Source organism: Mus pahari, chromosome 13, assembly GCF_900095145.1.
Source record: "Mus pahari chromosome 13, PAHARI_EIJ_v1.1, whole genome shotgun sequence".
NCBI classification, from domain to species: domain Eukaryota; kingdom Metazoa; phylum Chordata; class Mammalia; order Rodentia; family Muridae; genus Mus; species Mus pahari.
The window spans coordinates 38,017,736-38,036,996 of record NC_034602.1 but is presented as its reverse complement, the minus strand read 5'-3'; the positions used below and the strand labels follow the sequence as shown (position 1 = coordinate 38,036,996).

General features: G+C 46.6%; 1 protein-coding gene across 1 annotated transcript; it reads left to right on the top strand.

The window, feature by feature from the left end:
- The first annotated feature begins 2,055 nt into the window (after positions 1-2,055).
- Positions 2,056-18,426, top strand: Qdpr (quinoid dihydropteridine reductase). The gene is made up of 7 exons (XM_021210795.2): positions 2,056-2,268; positions 4,652-4,744; positions 7,524-7,620; positions 8,484-8,624; positions 13,048-13,156; positions 14,535-14,618; positions 17,789-18,426. The coding sequence occupies exons 1-7, from the start codon at positions 2,173-2,175 to the stop codon at positions 17,892-17,894; spliced, it is 726 nt and encodes a 241-aa protein (XP_021066454.1). The 5' UTR covers positions 2,056-2,172; the 3' UTR covers positions 17,895-18,426.
- Positions 18,427-19,261: the final 835 nt, after the last annotated feature.

Below are 19,261 nucleotides of genomic sequence, written 5' to 3'. Positions count from 1 at the left end.
ATTCTTATTCCCTTCCCACTTCCTCTGGATCCCTTATTTCCAGCAAGCCCCCTGGTCTCTTTCTATAATCTGTAGACCCCGGGAATGAAATTTTTCTATTCTCCATCTTATACTTAGGCTTTTAGAATTGTGACCTTCACTGTCTTGCTGAATGTAGGGTCCTGTGAGACTGGCAAAAGCCACTCTGTGAAAACCTTGGGGAGCAAAACTGGGTAAAAGCAGCACAGTAAACTCTCCAGCGTTGTCATCAATCTCGGGAGGGGCTTCTCAAGTTTCATTGTTGGTGAGCGGGAACCTTGAGATTCTCTCCTGGAGACTTGTGAGCATGTTATAGGAGTGACACAATTCCCACTAGCGAGGGGACTCGCTACAGTGGCCTCTCCATAAGGGAAATAAAGAACAGCATTTCTGAAGCTTGTTTGGGGGGCTCTACCAGATATAAAAGACTTTAGCATATAATTTAGCATCTCTGATGCTCCAGTGACCACGTGGGCCATTGTTTTCCTTATGGGCAAAGCAATGCGGATGCTGGGCTGGAATGCAGGTCTTCCAAGTATGGCAGTTCACCTTTCCCACAGTGGCCTGGAAATAGAAAATGTTTATTTGCCAATAAATGAGACAGTACACACAAGAGCCCTGGAAGACTGCCGGGCACATTAATTCATGGCAAATAATGTTAGCTGGCATTCTTATTTTAACTCTCGGAATGTCTTTAGAGGATAGGATATACTTAATGCCTTGGATCTGAATTAAATGATGAACTTATACCAAATTTTGATGTTTTGAGGTTTTCAGAAGAATTCTGGGGGGTAACACCTGAGTTCTAGCAAGCTCATGCCATACTGACTGAAGTGGTGGTCAAGAGGACCTCTTAATTATCGAAGACCTGGTTCAGGGTTGGTCTCCTTAGGCAGGTGTCTGCGACTCCCAGCTTTGGTTTTTACAGCCAGCCCTAGGATTGTTGTGTACAGCAAAGTGAACTTGCACACACAGATTGTGTGAAGCAGTGCCTGACCTGTAGAGGGCACTGTACCTTTCTCTCTCCTCGGACTTCTCAACAATTCTACCTTGGATAGCACAGGTCCCGACAGTGGAAATTTGTGCCCCTACCAGACCAAAGGCTGTTGTGCTATATACTAATATTATTTTAAATATAGTAGTAGCTCTTCTTCGTATTCTTTCTTTTAAAGGTACTAATTCCAGTAATGGAAAGGTTTAAACTTCAGAGCACTACAAATTTTGCATCACTGTTTTGGCAGATTTTCACTTTTAAATGTGACCCCGTTTACACAGTTGTCTTCCTTTTGAACAAATGGAACAGACTTCTAAAATGCTCAGTGAATTTTAATAACCAGTATTGATAAGGCTAATAGCTGTGCACTACTGGATGTACCTTTTACACTCTTTTCTCCACCTCTAGGCACAGCCTATTATTCACATTTTATTTGCTAGAAAACCGAGGCACAGCACAAAACAATTGAAGGCGCTTAGGCCATACAGCTGTTAGACAATGGGGTCAAAGTTCATGTCTTTCTTGGGAGTTAAAATACTGTGGTGTTTGTATCTGTAATTTCTTTCACTAATTTGAGCCCAGCAGCTTCTGCTCGAATAAACCCTTGCTTCTGGCTGCGTGGTGGCGCTCCCGAGAGCTCCCTGCCTGAGGGCGGAACTTTGCAGCGGTCCGCGCCCTAGGTAGGGTTCACCGCGCTGCAGAGAGCGTGCGGTGCGCCAACTGGGCTACAAGAGGAGGCGGGGCGGGTGGGCAGGGCACAGCTTCGAGCACGCGCCTAGGTTGCTACACTCCTATTGGCTTCAGGGCGGTGAAGGCGGGGCAGATGGGCGGGGCGCAGTAGAGAGCGTGTGTCTCGCAGCCTTGTTTCCGAAGGTCCACAGAAGGAAGGCGTGGTTTACTGTATCTTAGCCTTAGGGCGGGGAGGGTAGGCGGGGCACAGTCGGGATCATGCGTTCCGGCTTTCGCGCTTCTATTGGCCGAAGCAGGAGGCGTGGCCCCGCAATGTCTCCGTCTCCGCCTCGGGGCGGAGCTTTGGGGGCGGGGCACAGACAGGGGCGGGTGTTCTGGGCAACCTTCCTGAGTTCCTCCCAGGGAAGCGGCGAGCCTCCGAGTGCGTTTGGGCTCCGCGTTCTGTACCGCGGGAGTCTGTCAAGAGCAGGATGGCGGCTTCAGGCGAGGCGCGCCGGGTGCTGGTGTACGGCGGCAGGGGCGCTCTGGGCTCGCGCTGCGTACAGGCCTTCCGGGCCCGCAACTGGGTAACACTGCGAGACGGCCGCTGCCAGCGGCGGACTCTAGGAGTAGCGGGGGGGATCGGGGACTGCCGGCCAAGTGCACGCGTGATTAGGCTGCACGCGCACGCACCGGTCTGCTCTGGGCCACAGGTGCCTGGCCTTTGCCCTGCAAAGAGCGTGGGGTGTGGGTGCTCCCGAGGCCTCCTCCAAGCCCGGAAGGTCCAGCGTGACTTGGGAGGGAAGTGAGCGAACTGGGAGGGGAAAGGCAGAATGAAGACTCTGGAATTGGGCTGCCCTAAGTTACTAGCCGAGTGACCTTGAATTGATTTCCCCAATGCCCGCTAGCCTCAGTTCCCTTGTAAAATAAAATGGCAATAACGTTCCTGTTTATTCTTGGGCCAATCGTGGTGAATAAATGAGATAGTTAGGTAAACGCCGTTTACGTGCTAGCTGTTACCGATACTGCAGTCTGTGTTGCAGGCAATATTGCTTAGCCTTGTTGGAACTCGTAGTCGAAGGGGTCTGCACCCACAGCTGCTGACATCTTTGCTTAGTAAAGGATATTTCACCTACTTGGTCGAGTCAGGGTGTCCCCTCCCAGATGGTGGCAAGGGAGTGTGGAGAGCTGGTCGTGGCCCCAGCCTCTTAGCAGGGATCAGAATGGCTCAGCACTAGACACTTCTAGAGTAAGCCCTGGCGTTTGGAGCACCTTCCTGAGAGTTTAGTTAGCCGAAGCAGCAGCCCGGGCAAAGGATCTCCTGGGACTACAGAGAGGGACACAGGATTTTGTTCTGGATTCAGTGTGGTACAAGAATAATACCACGACCTATTTAGATCCTTGGAAGTCTGGGATGTCTTCCACAATCTTCGAAGACGGGTGTACTGGAGAGTGGAGACAAAGGCGGCACTGAAGGTGCGGGGTGTGTCCACCTCCACAGGGCACTGTACTCCTACATAGCGCTGACTCTAACTTCATTGATTCTCTTGAGCTGGTTGACTGTTACTGTCACCTTGACAATCCAGAGTCACCCTGAGAGGGACCCTCAGCTGATGAATTGCACAGGCCGATTTGCCTGTGGCTGTAGCTGTGAGAGCTTGTCTTGGTGGATGGTTGATATTGGAAGACTTAGGTGGCACTTTGGCTAGGAAGGAGCTGAACAGGAGCCAGGGGGCCAGCCAGTAAACATTGTTCCTCCTTGACCTCTGTACTGAGTCAGATATGCTGATTTACCTGATATGCTGGGGACTCTGTCCCCCCCCCCCTCCTCCCTGGCACCCAAGGGAGGGCTGGGTGGAGCTGACTTTGTATTATTCCCCATGGTTTGTGGTATACAAGTAATGATTGTTGAGTGAGGCTGTAATTGCTCCTAAAGGTAGATACTGACATCTGGGTCTTCACTCTGAAGGACCCGGAGGTTTCTGAGGTAAAACTCCGGGATGGAGGGTTGAGCATCCACATCATTTTGTTTTCACTGACCCTGTTAATCAGTCACCCCGCTTTCTACGGTGGAAAAGATTGCCACGTTAATACCTCAGTCAGATGTCCACACTGCTCATCTGCCTCTGCTGGAGGGCAGGGGTCTTCCATAGACCAGCCATCGTCTCTACGAAACCAAGCTTTGCGAATTGCGAAGGGTTTTATATTTTGAAATGGCTTTATAACACAAGGAGAGTAACAGCACATGGCACGTCTAGTTTCTATTTCGGCATCTGTCATTCTCAGGATGACCCATCCCTGCCCCTCCAACTCCATAGTGTTTGTAGCTGTCTCCCATGCTAGCAGGTTTAAGTATTGGTGGCAGAGATTAAATGTCTCTCGATACATGTAAGGGTTGGCCTTCAGAGTCCAGCAGGGAAGAAGAAGGGGGAGGGGGAGGGGAAGGGGAAGGGGAAGGGGAAGGGGAAGGGGAAGGGGAAGAGGAAGGGGAAGGGAGGTGTTCAGAGTACCCTGGGCTGCAGTTGGTGGTCCCTGGAGGATGCCTGGGAGGTCACTTGTTAGTACCTTTCTCTAGTGGGTTTTTGTTTGCGTGGTAAAATCTGAAGATCTGAACTGTTTCTAAATCCTGAGCTCCTAAAGGGCTATATGACACCGCAGTGGGAAGTTTCATGCCATGAAACCTGTTGCATGTTCAAGATTATTAAAAGTACTATGCACAATTACTTTTAGATTGAATATACACAGTATATTAAACATGTGGATTTTGTGTTTAGACTTCAGTCCCATCGCCAAGATAAGTATATGCAAACATTTCAGAGTCCCAAATTGCAAACTGGAAACACTTCTGGTCCCATGTATTTCAGTTTTAAGTCTCTTCACTAAATTTTCTTTGCTCCCCTTTCTGGGGGTTGCTCTTTAGAGAAGTCACAAGCCACCAAGTCTTGACCAAAGCTGTTTTTCTTGCTCCAGTGGGTTGCCAGCATCGATGTGGTGGAGAACGAAGAGGCCAGTGCCAGCGTGGTTGTTAAGATGACAGACTCATTCACGGAGCAGGCAGACCAGGTAATTCTAAGATTCCTCATTATGACAGGAGAGGCCCAGGGAAGGTTCTGCTGGCTGTTTTCTTTGTCTGCCAATTCTAAGATCCTCTGGGGGACCACTTAGAAAACCTGAAAAGCAAATGGTAAATGCTAGGCTCTATTTCTGACTGGCTGATTTTGGCAGGTGTCCTTGTCTTTCCTGTGTGTGTCCTGTGTTTTCTTGCGTGTCTTATGTTTTACATTTGATAGTTAGATTTTTAAAAAATTTACTCTTTAGTTTAAATACTTCATCTCACTTAAACACTTTGCTGATGTATAATATTTTATTTTGTCGGTTGGCTGTGGCTTACTTATTTTTCCATATTGTATGCTTCAGGTTTTCTTATTTAAATTAATTTGTTTTTACTATTTAATGAGAATAGTGTGGTTAAATATCTTTTGAAAAGTGAAGTTAAGATAGTTCAAAACATAAGTACTAACAGAACATAGTATTTTCAGTTATGAAATTATGGGCAAATTATAAAACAGGGAAAACAATAAAACTCTGGAGACATGTAAATAAATGGTAATATCACCCTTCTTCCTATGATGCCACTACTCCTCAGAAGGGATGATATTGCCCATTTCATGGATATCTTGAGTATTTTAGAGTTCTTAAACAGTCCTGCCTCTGGAGCAACCCTTTGACCCACTGCCTGGAGGACTCAGGCCTGAGTTCCCACCCTCATTCCAAAGGAATCCCCAGCCCCTTTCTGCATTAGTAATGTTTTCAGGACTACTGGATGGGGAGGCAAGTGGGGTCACTCGGTTTCAGCCAGTGAGTCTGCAAAACTAGTTGGTGCTACAGCTAGGGCAGCAGTTTCCCGACACAAACTTAGTCTGTAAATGGGTCTGCTTTGTTGTGCCTTCTCCGGTGGTCTCGGCACTGGCTGATGTTTCATGATCCTTGACTGTTTTAAATCCCAAATGTAGGAAAGATCTTCGCCTAAAGTTGCATAGGTAGGAGAGTGGCATAGGTAATGTTTGAGCCCGGGCAGTCGGCTTTATGGTTATATTCTTCTGTAGTGAGCTATACTGCCTGGAAACAAAATAACGTCATGTGAATAAAGTAATAAAAGGCAAAACTCATGGGAAGAGCAACGCCTGGTCTTAGAAAGGTATAGCTCTTCCAGGTGAGGGTTCTGAGTTTAGAGTCTCCTCAGTTCTTGTTAAGTATTCGTTCTGATATCAGTGTGGGCTTATCTATTTATTATCGTTATTGTTATTATCAGAGAGGGGGAAGAAGAGGAGGTGAGTGAATGAATGAGACTTATTGTGGGCGCTCATGCCATGGTGGATGTTTGGAGACCTGAGGGTGACCTTTGGAAGCCGTTCCTGCCTTACACCACTGGATCTAGGGGTCTAACTCAGCTAACAGGTCTGTGCAGGAAGCAGTTTTATTTGCTGAGACATCTTGCTAGCCACCGTATAGGTTTTTGAATGTCAAAGTTGTCTCCACCCAAGACTTGGCTATATAGAATGTATTAGCAGGGCAAAATGCCTTATGATAATCTATAGCTTTTCACATCTCTTCTTCCTTCCATTCCATTATGAATTTCTGAGTCAACTATATGATACTTGGTTCTGAATTTTGAGGTACCGGAAGAGGAAATTTTTATCTTAGCATGTGTGAAATTGGTCTCCTGGTCAAGAAATTGAGCTAGGGACAAGGAGTTCTAGAAGTGAGAAGTGAACTGAATCTCTAGGAGATCCTTGGGCAGAGGGCAAAATTTAAGAGGCTGGGATTTGGAATTGCCTTATCTTAGTGTAAGAATGAAGAAAGGTGTTAAAAGCATTGATGTGCTTCTTAAAGAGTAGGTAGGATGGCATGGATACTGGGCCCATCCATATGTGAAGAGTGGATACAACCTCTGGCAGTCAGGGTCCAGGTTCTGACCAGAAAGAAGGGAGGAACTTCTAGGATTGTTCAGGGCCATAGGAGGAAGATCAACAAATAATATACCCGATTAGGTAAAAGGCACAGGGGTCTAGAATCTGTCTAAAAGGAAAGCATTAGGTGTGGCGTGCAGGAAAAGCTTGTCTTTCATTGGCTGAGCATTGCTTTTAAAGAAACAGTAGCCTTCAGAGAAGAAGTAATGGCTCCATGGAGAGGCCACTGGAGAGATGTTGGGTCTTGGTATGAGTTTTCAAAAGATGGAGCATTCTGAACACCTCAGAGGCATTACTTCAGACATTCCAGCAAATAAGAGCCACAGTGGCCAGCCAACATGGCCTGTCTGCCAGACTGCCCTTTTAATAAACGATAATGAGAGTGTGTGGTATATTCTCAGGGCTTGAAGATTTCAAACATAGAGACCATTGAAATGAACTCTGTACTCAGACGTGCTAGCATTTTGTAGTTGACTGTTTTTTACACCCCTCTTTTGGTTTTTAGTGATATTTCTTTTTTAAAGTGTTTTTTGTGTGAGGTGGGGTAGGGTGAGTGGAATGAACCTTCTCAGATCATGAGCTTGTGATTACTGAAGAAAATCTGGAAAGGCAATACCAAAACTTCACCTGTTTGTCACAAGGCCCTAGGGATGTTCTTAAAAACCCTTTCCCTTCCTTTCTTTATTATTTGATTTCATGTAGAGGCACTACTTTATGGAAGCCAGATGGAGAGGCGGTTGGCTTCACCATCTAAAAACATATGGAACTTCTCCCATCTAATATTCCAGGCCAATTGCTCTGCTGGTGAACTAGCTTATAAAGAAGGAAACTCACCTTCCAGTTTGTACATCTTTTTGCTTCTTTTGTTTAAGGTCACTGCTGAGGTTGGAAAGCTCCTAGGTGACCAGAAGGTGGACGCGATTCTCTGTGTGGCTGGAGGATGGGCCGGGGGCAATGCCAAATCCAAGTGTGAGTCCTACTCCAAGTTAATTATTGCTCTGCTCTTTGTCTAGCTGACAGAGCTCTGGTATACATGAGGCGGCAGGCCAGCTGCTTTTCTGTTTGTCTCTCGGATCCTTGCCACAGCTCTGTCTCTTTCTTTGGTTTGTGGTGATAGCAGTGGGTGATTTGTAGAGACTGACTGATCATAGGTCTACAGGCTGGGAAGTCCAGAGCCACAGGCAGGTGTCTCGTGGGCATTTTCTTCCAGCATCATGCTGTGGTGGAAGGAGGGAGGTCAAGAGAGCATGAGAGCTAGGGTGGGGGAGGCTGACAGTGTGACAGTGTCACCACCTGTTCCTTCCCAGTCTCTGGCAGGGCCAGAAGACCAACACAGCTGTGAAGTGGTCACTGTTTCAGTCCTCTTTTACAGACTCTTAAAGGCTCTCATTAATTTTATCCATGAAAATGTAACTCTGTAAAAAACCCTTTTTATGGCCGTAGGGTAGTTGTTTCATGGTTTTTATCATTGGTAAAAGCCAGAATAAGGATAGGCGTTCCTATTATTAATCTAAGCATTTTTATAAAGTAAAACCATTTTCGAAGCCATGACAGTCTGGTGAATCTGTTGACCCCAGTTTTATTTGCTAAAGTCTCTTGGCTAAAAATTAGGCAGTTGGTGGGTGAGGAAGCTGAGCCTTGGGAGACAGCATGGCCTGTCTTTGAATTTGCAACTCCGACCATTGAGCCCTGTGCTGTTTTTATTAGATACTCTGGGAGACCAGCAGGCTCTGGAGGGGCCCTGTAGTGCATGCAGTGTGAGTTGAGCTTGCCTTCTGGGTTCTTCTCCGGAAATGATGAGCTCATGTTTTGTTTTTTTGTCCTGTTCCCAGCACTCTTTAAAAACTGTGACCTGATGTGGAAGCAGAGTATGTGGACATCCACTATCTCCAGCCACTTGGCCACAAAGCACCTGAAGGAAGGAGGCCTCTTGACCCTGGCGGGGGCCAAAGCTGCCTTGGATGGGACTCCTGGTAAGCCTTCATTTTCCATGTGTGCAGTGTGAATGATTCTCCTGCTGTAGCGATGGATACAGCCTGGGCTGAGGAGGTGCAAATCCCTTTGAGCCACAGGAACTTTACTGTTGGGTGGATTTACTACCTTTTGTGCCGAATCTTCTTATGAGGAACACTCTTAATCTTGTCCCAGGGAAATAATCTTGGCAGGTGGATTCTTGACCCGGATTCCTGGTCAAACTTTTGCCAATTTCTTAATTGCAAACTGTATTATCTAACTTAAGAGCAACCACAAAGTTGCTGACATATAGACATATAGTGCCTACCACATGTTAGGACTTACTATATTCACATGAACTATCAAGTATTATTATACATACTTTCCACTTCACACATGTATTTATGGAATCCTGGTATAGGCTTCTTTATTACCTTTTCAATTCCTTGGTTAGGAAAACGAAGTTTAGAGAATTAAATGAATTGTCCATAACTATTTAATTACTATATAGTGAATATACTTTGAAGCAAACCCCTGATTGTTTCTGGTATGTGCCACCACAAAGACCCTTTCTTTTGCATTTCTTATTCCCTGCATGTGCTTGTTGGGACTGCCATGCCTTGGCAAACACGTTTCCTAACAGCTCTAGAGGTGAGATATCTAAGACCAGGATGTTGGTAGGTTGGTTCTTAGGCCTTACCCCTCACTCAGTGGCTTGTAGATGGCTGCCTTTGTGTACTTTAGATAGTCATTGCCCTGTGTGTCTGTGTCCTAAGTTCTACCCCTTAGAAACACTTTGGTCATTCTAGATGAGGGTCACACCCTAACAATCCCACTTTAACTTAATTACCAGTTTAAAGACCTTGTCTCTAGATACAGTACCTTTCTGAATTTAGGATTAGGACAACACACACTTGGGGGATGGGTCATTTTATACATTCATTTTGGGCCAAGACTAGAGGGATTTAAGTAGGTGACACAGAGCCGTGGAAAACAAGTCTTATCTGTACTACTTGGGTGTAAAATGTATTCCTTTTAAAATCTAAGTGGTAGAGATCTTGGGGCCCCTTCTCAGTTTTAAATGTAACTCTTTGAACCCTGAGTCTCTTGCTAGTTAGTAATTTCTTGCTGCTCATTGCATTTCGCAGGGCACAGGAGCTAACAGGTCCGTGGCTATTGCAGTAATTAAAGCTGTGTAAATGTTAGGTGTCTGTCTGCTTGAGAGCTGCTTTTTATTAAACGGAACACAGGGCAGAGACACTAGAAAGTAAACAGAGAAATGAGTAATAGGTTGACATTTCAAAAACAAAACCTCGGGACTGAAAGACTAATTTTTCTAAAGGACAAAGCAGGTTCCCATTTCCTTTTGTTTGTAAGTGCAGCTAGTTCGACTGGATGGTTCATCTTAATGACCCTTCTGCTCTTGCTTTGTAATCATTCTGTGCTGTATTTGGAAGCCACTCTTAAGGGAACGTAATAATATGGAACGTATAATTTGGAAGAAAGTGTTCATTGTAGTTGTACGTACTTTTAAAAAAAGTATTTTGCAAAGGACCTAACCAAGACAACCTCGTCGAGTCTGTGTAGTCCTGTTGAATTATTCTAGGGTTGCTCCGTGCTCATTTCTGTCCTCTCAGAGCTTCCCAGCTGTTACAGTGTTGGGAGTGGAGAGGTAGAGCGCTCCCTGTGCTTTGCAGAGTTTGTTGTAGTTTTAAACCATTGGCTCCCTGCCCTCTGCTTAGACAGAGAATGGAGGATGGTGAAATCTTTCTCTAAGTAACCTCTTGAGACCTTGACCCTCTTTGGCATTCTGATGTTGCTGAAGCTGATCACTGATTGGTTCCTGGACCGTGCTGTGAATCCCACCTCCCTGGACTTAGGATGCCTCTTGAGCTATTACACTTGATTACCATCTGTGACAGAGCATCTCTGACTTCAGCTAGAGCCTCAGTGAGTTGTGGGAGGAGAGGAAACTGAAGGAGGCCTGTGTACTTGTGTCAAGATGTGCTCAAATGGGACACCCTGAACATGTGCAGCTTTTCATGCACATTACAACTTGGTACATTTATTTTTGAAGTATAAGATTTTAGGCATTCTGTGTGTAATGTTCTTTTATTTACCAGAGAGAGAGGTACCTGGAAGATATAAAAGTGACTGTCTCTTGATTACAGTTGAGATAAACCTGAGTGATTTTAGGTGGCTTTTCTAAGACCACCTGGCTGGGAAGTGAGGTTTGAGCTGGCAGATGGCAGATTGATCTGGTTCGTATATTGACTGTTGACAGTGTGTTGAGGGCCTGTCACAGCAGCAGGGAGCAGGGAGCAGGGAACTTGTGCTACTAAATTACTTTCTAAGCAAATACCCTGAATGAGTCAAGGGGAGAAATGGGGGAAAAGAGAGAGTAGAGAAGGTACTGTCCCTGGAAATGTTGTATGGAGGAGCTGATGTGACCAAGGGATGAGTAGAACTTAAGGAGAAAGTGGATGGCAATGTTTTCTTTTTATTAGTGTAATTTTATTAGCTTGTTTTCACCAGCATCTATAGGAAATGTCACATGGTGCTGAAAGACACACACTTAGTAGGGAGGTTGGCGCCTGCTCAAGTGCCTGATCCCTACAGCACTCCTCAGGTATAGTTAGTCACAGACTTCGGGCATCCAGAAGCTTCTGTATGTGTTCTTGTGTGCATCCAACAACACTCTCTTTCTAGTCACACATTTTTATATTAAAAGCATTTTTCATTTTTTGGAGTGGAGTTCATCCTGTGTATCTTGGGATGGACTTGAACTCATACTCCCTTTGCTGGGATGGGGGAGTGGTATGTGCCACCATGACTATCATGTTCATATAAATAAAAATGTATTGAGGGCTGGGGAGGTGGACTCTGTGGGAAAAGGCATTTGCCACCAAGCCTGATGACCTGAATATCTGATCCTTAGGACTCTTGTGGTAGAAGATAAAAAACAACTTCCACAAGTTGTCCTCTGATTTCCATACATGTGCTATGATGTGTGTACGTGTGCACAGTCACACACACACACACACACACACACACACACACACACTAAATAAACACAAACAAACAAACAAATAAATAAATAAATTAGTTTAAAATATATTGAATGCCTCTTTCTGAGGTTGGGCATGGTGGCTCATGCCAGTAATTCATAGGCAGAGGTAGGATAGCTGCAAGTTTGAGGCCAAGTGTATTCTACATAGCTGGTTCTTGTCTAGCCAGAACTACATAATGAGAACCTGTCTCAAAAAAAGAAACAGAGGCTGGAGAGATGGTTCGATGGTTAAGAGCACAGGAAACTCTTGCAGAGACCTGAGTTGGGTTATCAGGCAGCTCCCGGCTCTGTGTAACTCCAGCTCTAGGGGAACCGATGTCTCCGGCTTTCAGAGCTCCTTGCTGGTGGCTGGTGGCTGGTGGCTGGTGGGCTGTTGATTGTCCTTGAATCACAGTGCTGAGGAATCAGTGACCTTCAACTTGGACCCTAGGTGTTTATGCTTGGAGTCAGAGCTGCCTTGCACTTCTTCATGTGCTTAGCACTGACTCAGGGATTCATGGTCAGATGAGGCTCAGTGGCATATGAAGGTTAAGTGTGGGTTGGTGCCTGGAACCAAGCAATCCCGTCAAGCACTAGCCTCAATAGGCAGCAGAGTGACAGTGATGAGCCAGAGTGACAGTGATGAGCATGAAGATCAGAGAGAAATAATACCACAGTCTGAGCTGTAATAGGCAGCTGTGTCGGAATACACAGACTGCTGCCCTGCATGTTGGATAAGGAAGGGAATGCCCCCAATGGACAGTAGATGCCTGCTCCACAGTGGGAATAACTGTATGCTAGTGAGGGTGCCATGAGAAGTGATGAGTAAGAGTCAGAGTGTGGCAAAACACCTTCCTCTATGCTCCTGGGCAGGCAGCTCAGTGAAGCCACCCAGTGCAAAGCCGAGCCCTCAACAGCTCAGCAGTCGCTCGCACCACCTGTGCCCCCTGTGGTCTCCCTGGCTTTTTTTGGCTTTTTTTGGCTGATGTCTTCTTTGGTCCTCAGTCAGCCTTGTTGATGGTTAAGGCTGAGTTATGACTTTCATGTACACATAAACAACCAAGGCTAGAATCTGTAACCATTACTGTCATCAAGAAAGCAGAGGTGAGAGCCCCACTTTTGAAGTGCTCACCCTAGGATACTTAGTACTCCTCCGTGTCACCTGAAGAAGGGGAACGGCTTGTGGCACCGTGCCCTTTAAAAACTTGCATTTTTGGAAACTGGCCGGAGGCCACACCCCTGCCTACCTGTCCCACCACCTCCCTCTATTTGCGGTTATTCTGGCAGGGCTAGTGAAGGTACCATGTTGTGGCTAGAGTTCTAAGGAAACAGAGAGGTTGAGGAGCTACAGCATCCAGCGTTGATGTAACCAGCTTTTTTCTCCTCTTTCCCAGGGATGATCGGCTACGGCATGGCCAAGGGAGCCGTCCATCAGCTCTGCCAGAGCCTTGCAGGGAAGAACAGTGGCATGCCCCCCGGGGCTGCTGCCATTGCTGTGCTCCCGTAAGTGCCTGGGACGGGAGTCCCATTGCTTACTCCTTGCTCACCACGGGGCGCTGACGTTTTGAGAGGCTCTTTCTACCAGGGCTTTGAGTGTGTGACACTAAAGACCCTTAAACTCCTGTCTATATTCTTGCTACTGTACAAAACACCCTAGGCTGGGTATTTTATAAGCCACAGCATTGCACTGATCCCAGTTGTATAGGCTGGAAAGTCCAAGGACAGGGTGCCAGCAGGGTTGGCGTCTGGTGAGAGCCTGTTCCTAGATGAATGACATCTTCTCTGCTGTCATATGGTCCAAGGGGCTCCCTCAGGCCCCTCTGTGGGTGCCCCATCCATCGGTGGGGCCACACCCTGACCCAACTATCTCTTAAAGGCCCTACTCTTGTTACCCTGCAGGCTCAGTTTCAACCTAAGAATCTGACCTGGGAGGCACATTCAGCCTGTGGTAGTATCTCAGACATTCATCTGTTTTGAGGACAGATCTATCTTTTTTCATCTTTTGTGCCTTCTTTTCAATCCCACTCTTACTTTTCAAGCCTCTACACACTTTATTTTACTTTATACAGTTGTCTTTTCACATTGCTATAAGGTCAGTGTGCGTGTTGAGCCAGGCATGTGCATCAGCCTGGGGAAGTTCTGTAGGAGATTGTGGGAATGCAGGGGGACATTTCTAACTGACAGGAAGCAAATCCCCAGTCAGCTGTCTGGCTCAGGCCGAGGCTGCCACCTTGGGCATGGCGTGTTCTTTCTCAGTGGAAGAATTCTAGTGTCAGCTGGCTTGCCTCTTGTGTTCTGTGCTGTAAGGGCTCCCGGGGCAGCGCCGGGACTGGCTAGCTTTCCAGTCCTTCACTCGTGAGGTTTTAATGGCTGAGCTGCCCTATGGTTGTTCTGACTGATGGCCGAATGTGCTGAGCCAGTTCTGTATTCTGTTCCTGAGAATCATACATTTCCTGGAAGGCAGCCATATGCTTAAAAATGACATTTTACCATTTTGATGTTTTAAGGAATATTATTTTACATAAATCTTTAGAAGTGAGTCTGCCACATTTTAGAGAGTATTGGAGGACCTAATGAGGCACTTGCCTTTGATAAGACTGTGTTTGACGTAAAGGTAAAATGCTACTTGCCCTGTTTTCTTTCTGTCTGCCCCCAGTGTGCGTGACCAAGAGCCTTATTGGATTCCCCTCAGCTGTGATTTTTGTTAACATGGACAGCTCGCTGGTCTCTGATTATCTTGTCTGATCGCTCCATGTAAATGTCACTCTCAGTACCAGAGGCGCCCTGTGGCGGTGCTGTGTTTGTCTTTTCGTGGTCAAGAACCAGACTCCTGTTATTACGAAGACAATGCACAAATGACACACTTATCTCTACATTGCAGCAATACCCTGGATACTCCGATGAACAGGAAATCAATGCCCGAGGCAGACTTCAGCTCCTGGACACCCTTAGAGTTCCTGGTGGAGTGAGTATCACAGGAGAGGCGGTGACTGAGCAGCCCCCAGGCTCTGTCCCCTGACCTTTGGGGACTCTCAGTGACCATGGGGCTCTGAGGGCCTGAGGTAGCTTGTCTAGGAGAAGAGCAGTTATATGAAGGGGTTAATAGCCCTGATATGAGTCCTGACTCCATTTCTTATCCCTGTCTGACCAAAGTATGCATATCTGTAAACTGTCCTAGCACACGGACTTCTCGCCCGTGTAATGAGGGTCTACGATGACAAGGAAGCAGGATCATGTGTGTTATACACTTGGCAGTGTGTGACCCAAGTGTCCTGTCAGCCCCATCTCCTCCTTATAATCTGATAGTGTATCCAGGAGCAATTCCGAGGCAGGAAGACAGGAGGAAGTCATAGTCTTATGACTCAGTCGATGCTGAGCCACTGATGTATGTCTTCATTTCCAGAATCCTAGTAAACTGTCAGTGACCCTGGATACCGTTTGAGAGCTCACTGGAGAAGGGCTAGGGCTTTCTTTCTGGTGTCCCTGTGGTCTCAGTTCCTTAAGGCCTGCTTTAATAAATCTAGGTTCACTGGGCACCTCCCACAGCCAGGTGCTGCCTGGACATGAGATGGCTAGGTCACCGTCCCTACAGGAGACGGCCTTCCCATGGTGCCAGTGTCATAGCTGCTTGGATGTCTGTACTTGGTGGTTGCAGTTCTAACCTACTGTTAGCAGTCATTTAAGTTAAATGGAGAGAACTTCCACTTATGTTTAACCACATAGTGCTAGCTCTATGCAAAGCACTATTCTAAACCCTTCCTACTATTGTGTATGTGTGCGTGTGTTTGTGTTGTGTGTACATTCATGCATTGGGAGTCAGTGATCAACATCGGGTGTCTTCAGGCAATTTCCATTTTTTTTTTTTTTTCGAGACAGGGTTTCTCTGTGTAGCCCTGGCTGTCCTGGAACTCACTCTGTAGACCAGGCTGGCCTCGAACTCAGAAATCCACCTGCCTCTGCCTCTCAAGTGCTGGGATTAAAGGCGTGCACCACCACGCCCGGCCCATTTTTTTTTAAAGATGTATTTTATTTTTAATTTCTATACGTGCTGTGTCTGATTGTGGATGTGTGCCCATGAAGGCAGGTGTTGGGAGGTCCCTGGGGCTGGAGTTAGGGGGAGAGACTGTCCCTGGAGCTTGAATCACAGGGGGTTCCGAGCTGTGGGATGGGCATGCTGGGAACTGCACTTGGCTCATCTACAAGAGTAGTATGCGCTCTTACCCACTGAGCCACGTCTGTAGCCCTCCCACCTCAGTCTATGAGAGTCCCTCAGTAACTGGCAGCTCACTGTTCTGGCTCTACTGGCTGGAGCGCACACCAGAGGGATTCCTGTCTCCACCTCCCCAGTACGGAGATCTAAGTTAGATCCTTGTACTTTTGTGGCAAGCATTAAACCGACTGAACTGATTCCCTGCCCCATGCCCCGCCCAGCCCACACACTTCCTACTACTTTATTTAGTGCTCATAGAAGATTCTTTTTATTTAAGACTGAGTAACCTGTCCAAAGACCAGCAAACCCAGGCTCCTACTTAGACAGTCTGACTGCAGGACCGTGTGGGCCTGCAAACCCACAGTGAGCTTGCAGTCACGCTTTAACACATGACTGAGAAGAGAAGCTGGGAAGACACTGTGTTTTGGTTTGTGGTTGCTTTTCCATTTCTCCTTAAAGGCCAATGTTCCCACAATGCTTGAGTGACATATTAACCTAGAATGTAGACTCTGGACCCAGCACTGAGGCTCCTCCTGGGCCTGAGTTCCCAGTCACGACATGGGGTATCAGGCACCCTTTGCTCTAACAATCAGTTTTCCCACTTGAAACTCGTTTGACAAGTTAGCGAGGAGTTTGTCTGAAATGCACAATACCTTCTGTACCCCCTGTGGTAAGCATGCCTTCACTCTCACCCCCTCCACACTGCTGGGAAGGCAAAGGCAAGACAGACATGTATGATGAAGATAGAAACCCTCAAATCCCCAAATGTCACTTTTGTTTTCCCCAGACACCCAGCTCAGCTCTAGCCCCAGAGATGGGACCATGATCTGTGAGAGTTTTTCAGGGTGTTTTATCAGTGCTTTGGGTTTGAGTCCATACACTTTCTTGGCTTGCACAATATCAAGAGAAGATACCCGAGTGTCTGGCCGCTGACTGTCTAACCTAGTCCTCAGGGTTACACACTGGGACCACAGTGTCCCAAGAGCCAAGTGCTTCCGGTTTAGGTCCTGATACTGAATCCTCAAGTGGATGGGACTCCAGTGTAAATGCCTCACTGATAGAAATTGTCACCTGCTCTTTGTTTTTTTTTTTATACAAAATTTTGAGCCTTTTTTCTCCCTTGTTTTTTTAAATGTCATGGACAGGGTCTCCCTTGTCCAGGCAGACTTAGTTGCCCCTCCACAAACAGCCGGTTGCTTTAAGTCCCAATGCACTTTACTATAGCAGCCTGCTTTGTACAACTTGTTTTGGGCACCCAAGGCATGTTTGCTAAAATTGAAGGATGAGTTTGTTTCTTTTTAAACTTGAGAAGGAACAGAGCGTAAGCTGGCTTTCTTCTCTGTGCGTTCTCATGGCCACTTCAACTAACTTCACATCAAACCACTGGATATGCTCAGTGCTAAATAGGTAGAGACTGCCCTCACCCCTGTCGCCAATCCCTAAAGATAGTATTGTTTTAACCACTGTTTATTACATAGCACATGTGTCGTGTAAGTGACTGTCCATAGTCTGGAGGTGATTTGGGGAGCACCTGGGAGAACGTGTGGGTTATATGCAGATAGCATGTCCTCTTACTTAAAGGGTCAGACTGACCCCTGGGATGACAGAGTCCTCAGCAGTCTGGAAAACTTGGAGGGACACCTGTCTCTTACAGTTAGTCATCTAAAATTGTCTTGTTAGTTAAAATCATACTACTGTGTCATGAAGCATTTTGACCATGTAGAAAAAGGCAAAAGTGAAAGCTAAGATTACATTAATTCTGAGTCAGATACTGAGCTCTTTGGGGACCTGTATGTGTCTGATGCTTAGTGGCTTTCTCACAGTCCCTTCTAGAAAGCACCCTTCACACCCAAGGCTACCAGTGTGAATATTAGCATGTGCCCAGAGAATGCTTTAAGAGTATAAAATATCTCTTGTTATTCTAGAACCTTCCATGACTGGATCACTGGGGACAAACGGCCAAACTCAGGAAGCCTAATCCAGGTGGTCACCACAGATGGGAAGACAGAGCTAACTCCAGCGTATTTCTAAGCTGCATCTCAGTGCCTGGGAGAGCGCTCTCGAAACACCGCTAACCCGTCTGCGTTGCCGCATCCGGCCCGTGTTTTCTGTATTCCTGTTTGTGGTTCGAGATAACCAGTCTTGTTTGTTTCTTACATGGCATTCCTTTGTTGTCCTGGGATGGTGAGGTATGTTTATGGGAATGTAGGTGGCACCATCAGTGCTGAGGGCCCAGGGAGGTATATGCGCAGGCCTGCATCACAGCTTCCTAGACTTCTTTGGAGACCTGTTTGATAGTATTTTCATTTTTTTGGCATTTGGGGCACTTTGAAATCCAACTTGTTTTTAAGTTCCATGTTGGTGCCATAGATGCCGTTTTTACAGCCTGAAAAATAACTGCCATGAACATTTGGTGATGTAAGCAAGCAAACCCAATGGACTCTGTTGTGTTATCCTTTCGTGTTCCCGCCTAGGCTGAGTGTTTGTGAGAACCATTTGTGAGTGTTTGGAGTGTTCTTCCTAATAAACACACTTCATGTCTTGTGTTGTCTTTTTCACTCAAGTCCTGACTTACACACAGGGGTCCTGGAAGAACGGAAGTATGAGGTCTGAGGGTCCTTTCTCCTGCTTTAGTGAAAGAGGGTAGAGTGGATCTGAGATGAGTACATTTCACATAGCGACACAGGCTCCAGCCTGCCACGTGCACATGACTAGAGGGTGGGATGGCTCTGTGAGGTCAGAAGCAGCTCTCCATGTGACTGATTTACACCCTTCAGGTTAAGGACTTGGGATGTGATCCAGTCTGGTCAGTTTACAGATGGGGAAACTGCAGCCCAGAAAGATGATTAGCATTGTCATTGCCCCTAGGACTTTCGTGAGCCTAGAATCCCATCACCAGATGGTCACAAATTATAAAGACCTTTAGTTTGCTTTCTCTTTTCATGGAATGAAACATGACTGCCATTGTAAGGCAAGGGCTTCAGCATTTAGGATACAACAACTCTGGTGTATAGCCATCACCTCTAGTTCTTAAGTATTTTCATTGGGCAAAATCAAATTCATGGTCCTTACGAAGTTCTCAGTGCCCTACTTCCCCTGGCTCTTGGCCACCACCCATCTTCATTCTGTTTCAGTGGGTTTTTCTGTTCTGGGTATTTCACCAAGAGACAGTTATCTGATGTTTTAAGTCTGTCTCACCCATGGCATGGTCTCCATACTCTCTCTCTCCAGACCGTGCCCGAGTACATCTCTCCTGGTGATGGGTGGATAGTACCCCCTTGTATCAAGACATTTTGCTCATCCAGTTGACACCTGGGCTGCTTCTTCCCTGCTGCTGTGACTAATGCTGTCAACATTCACACACATGTATTCGCACATGGTCAGTGCAGGCCATGGGC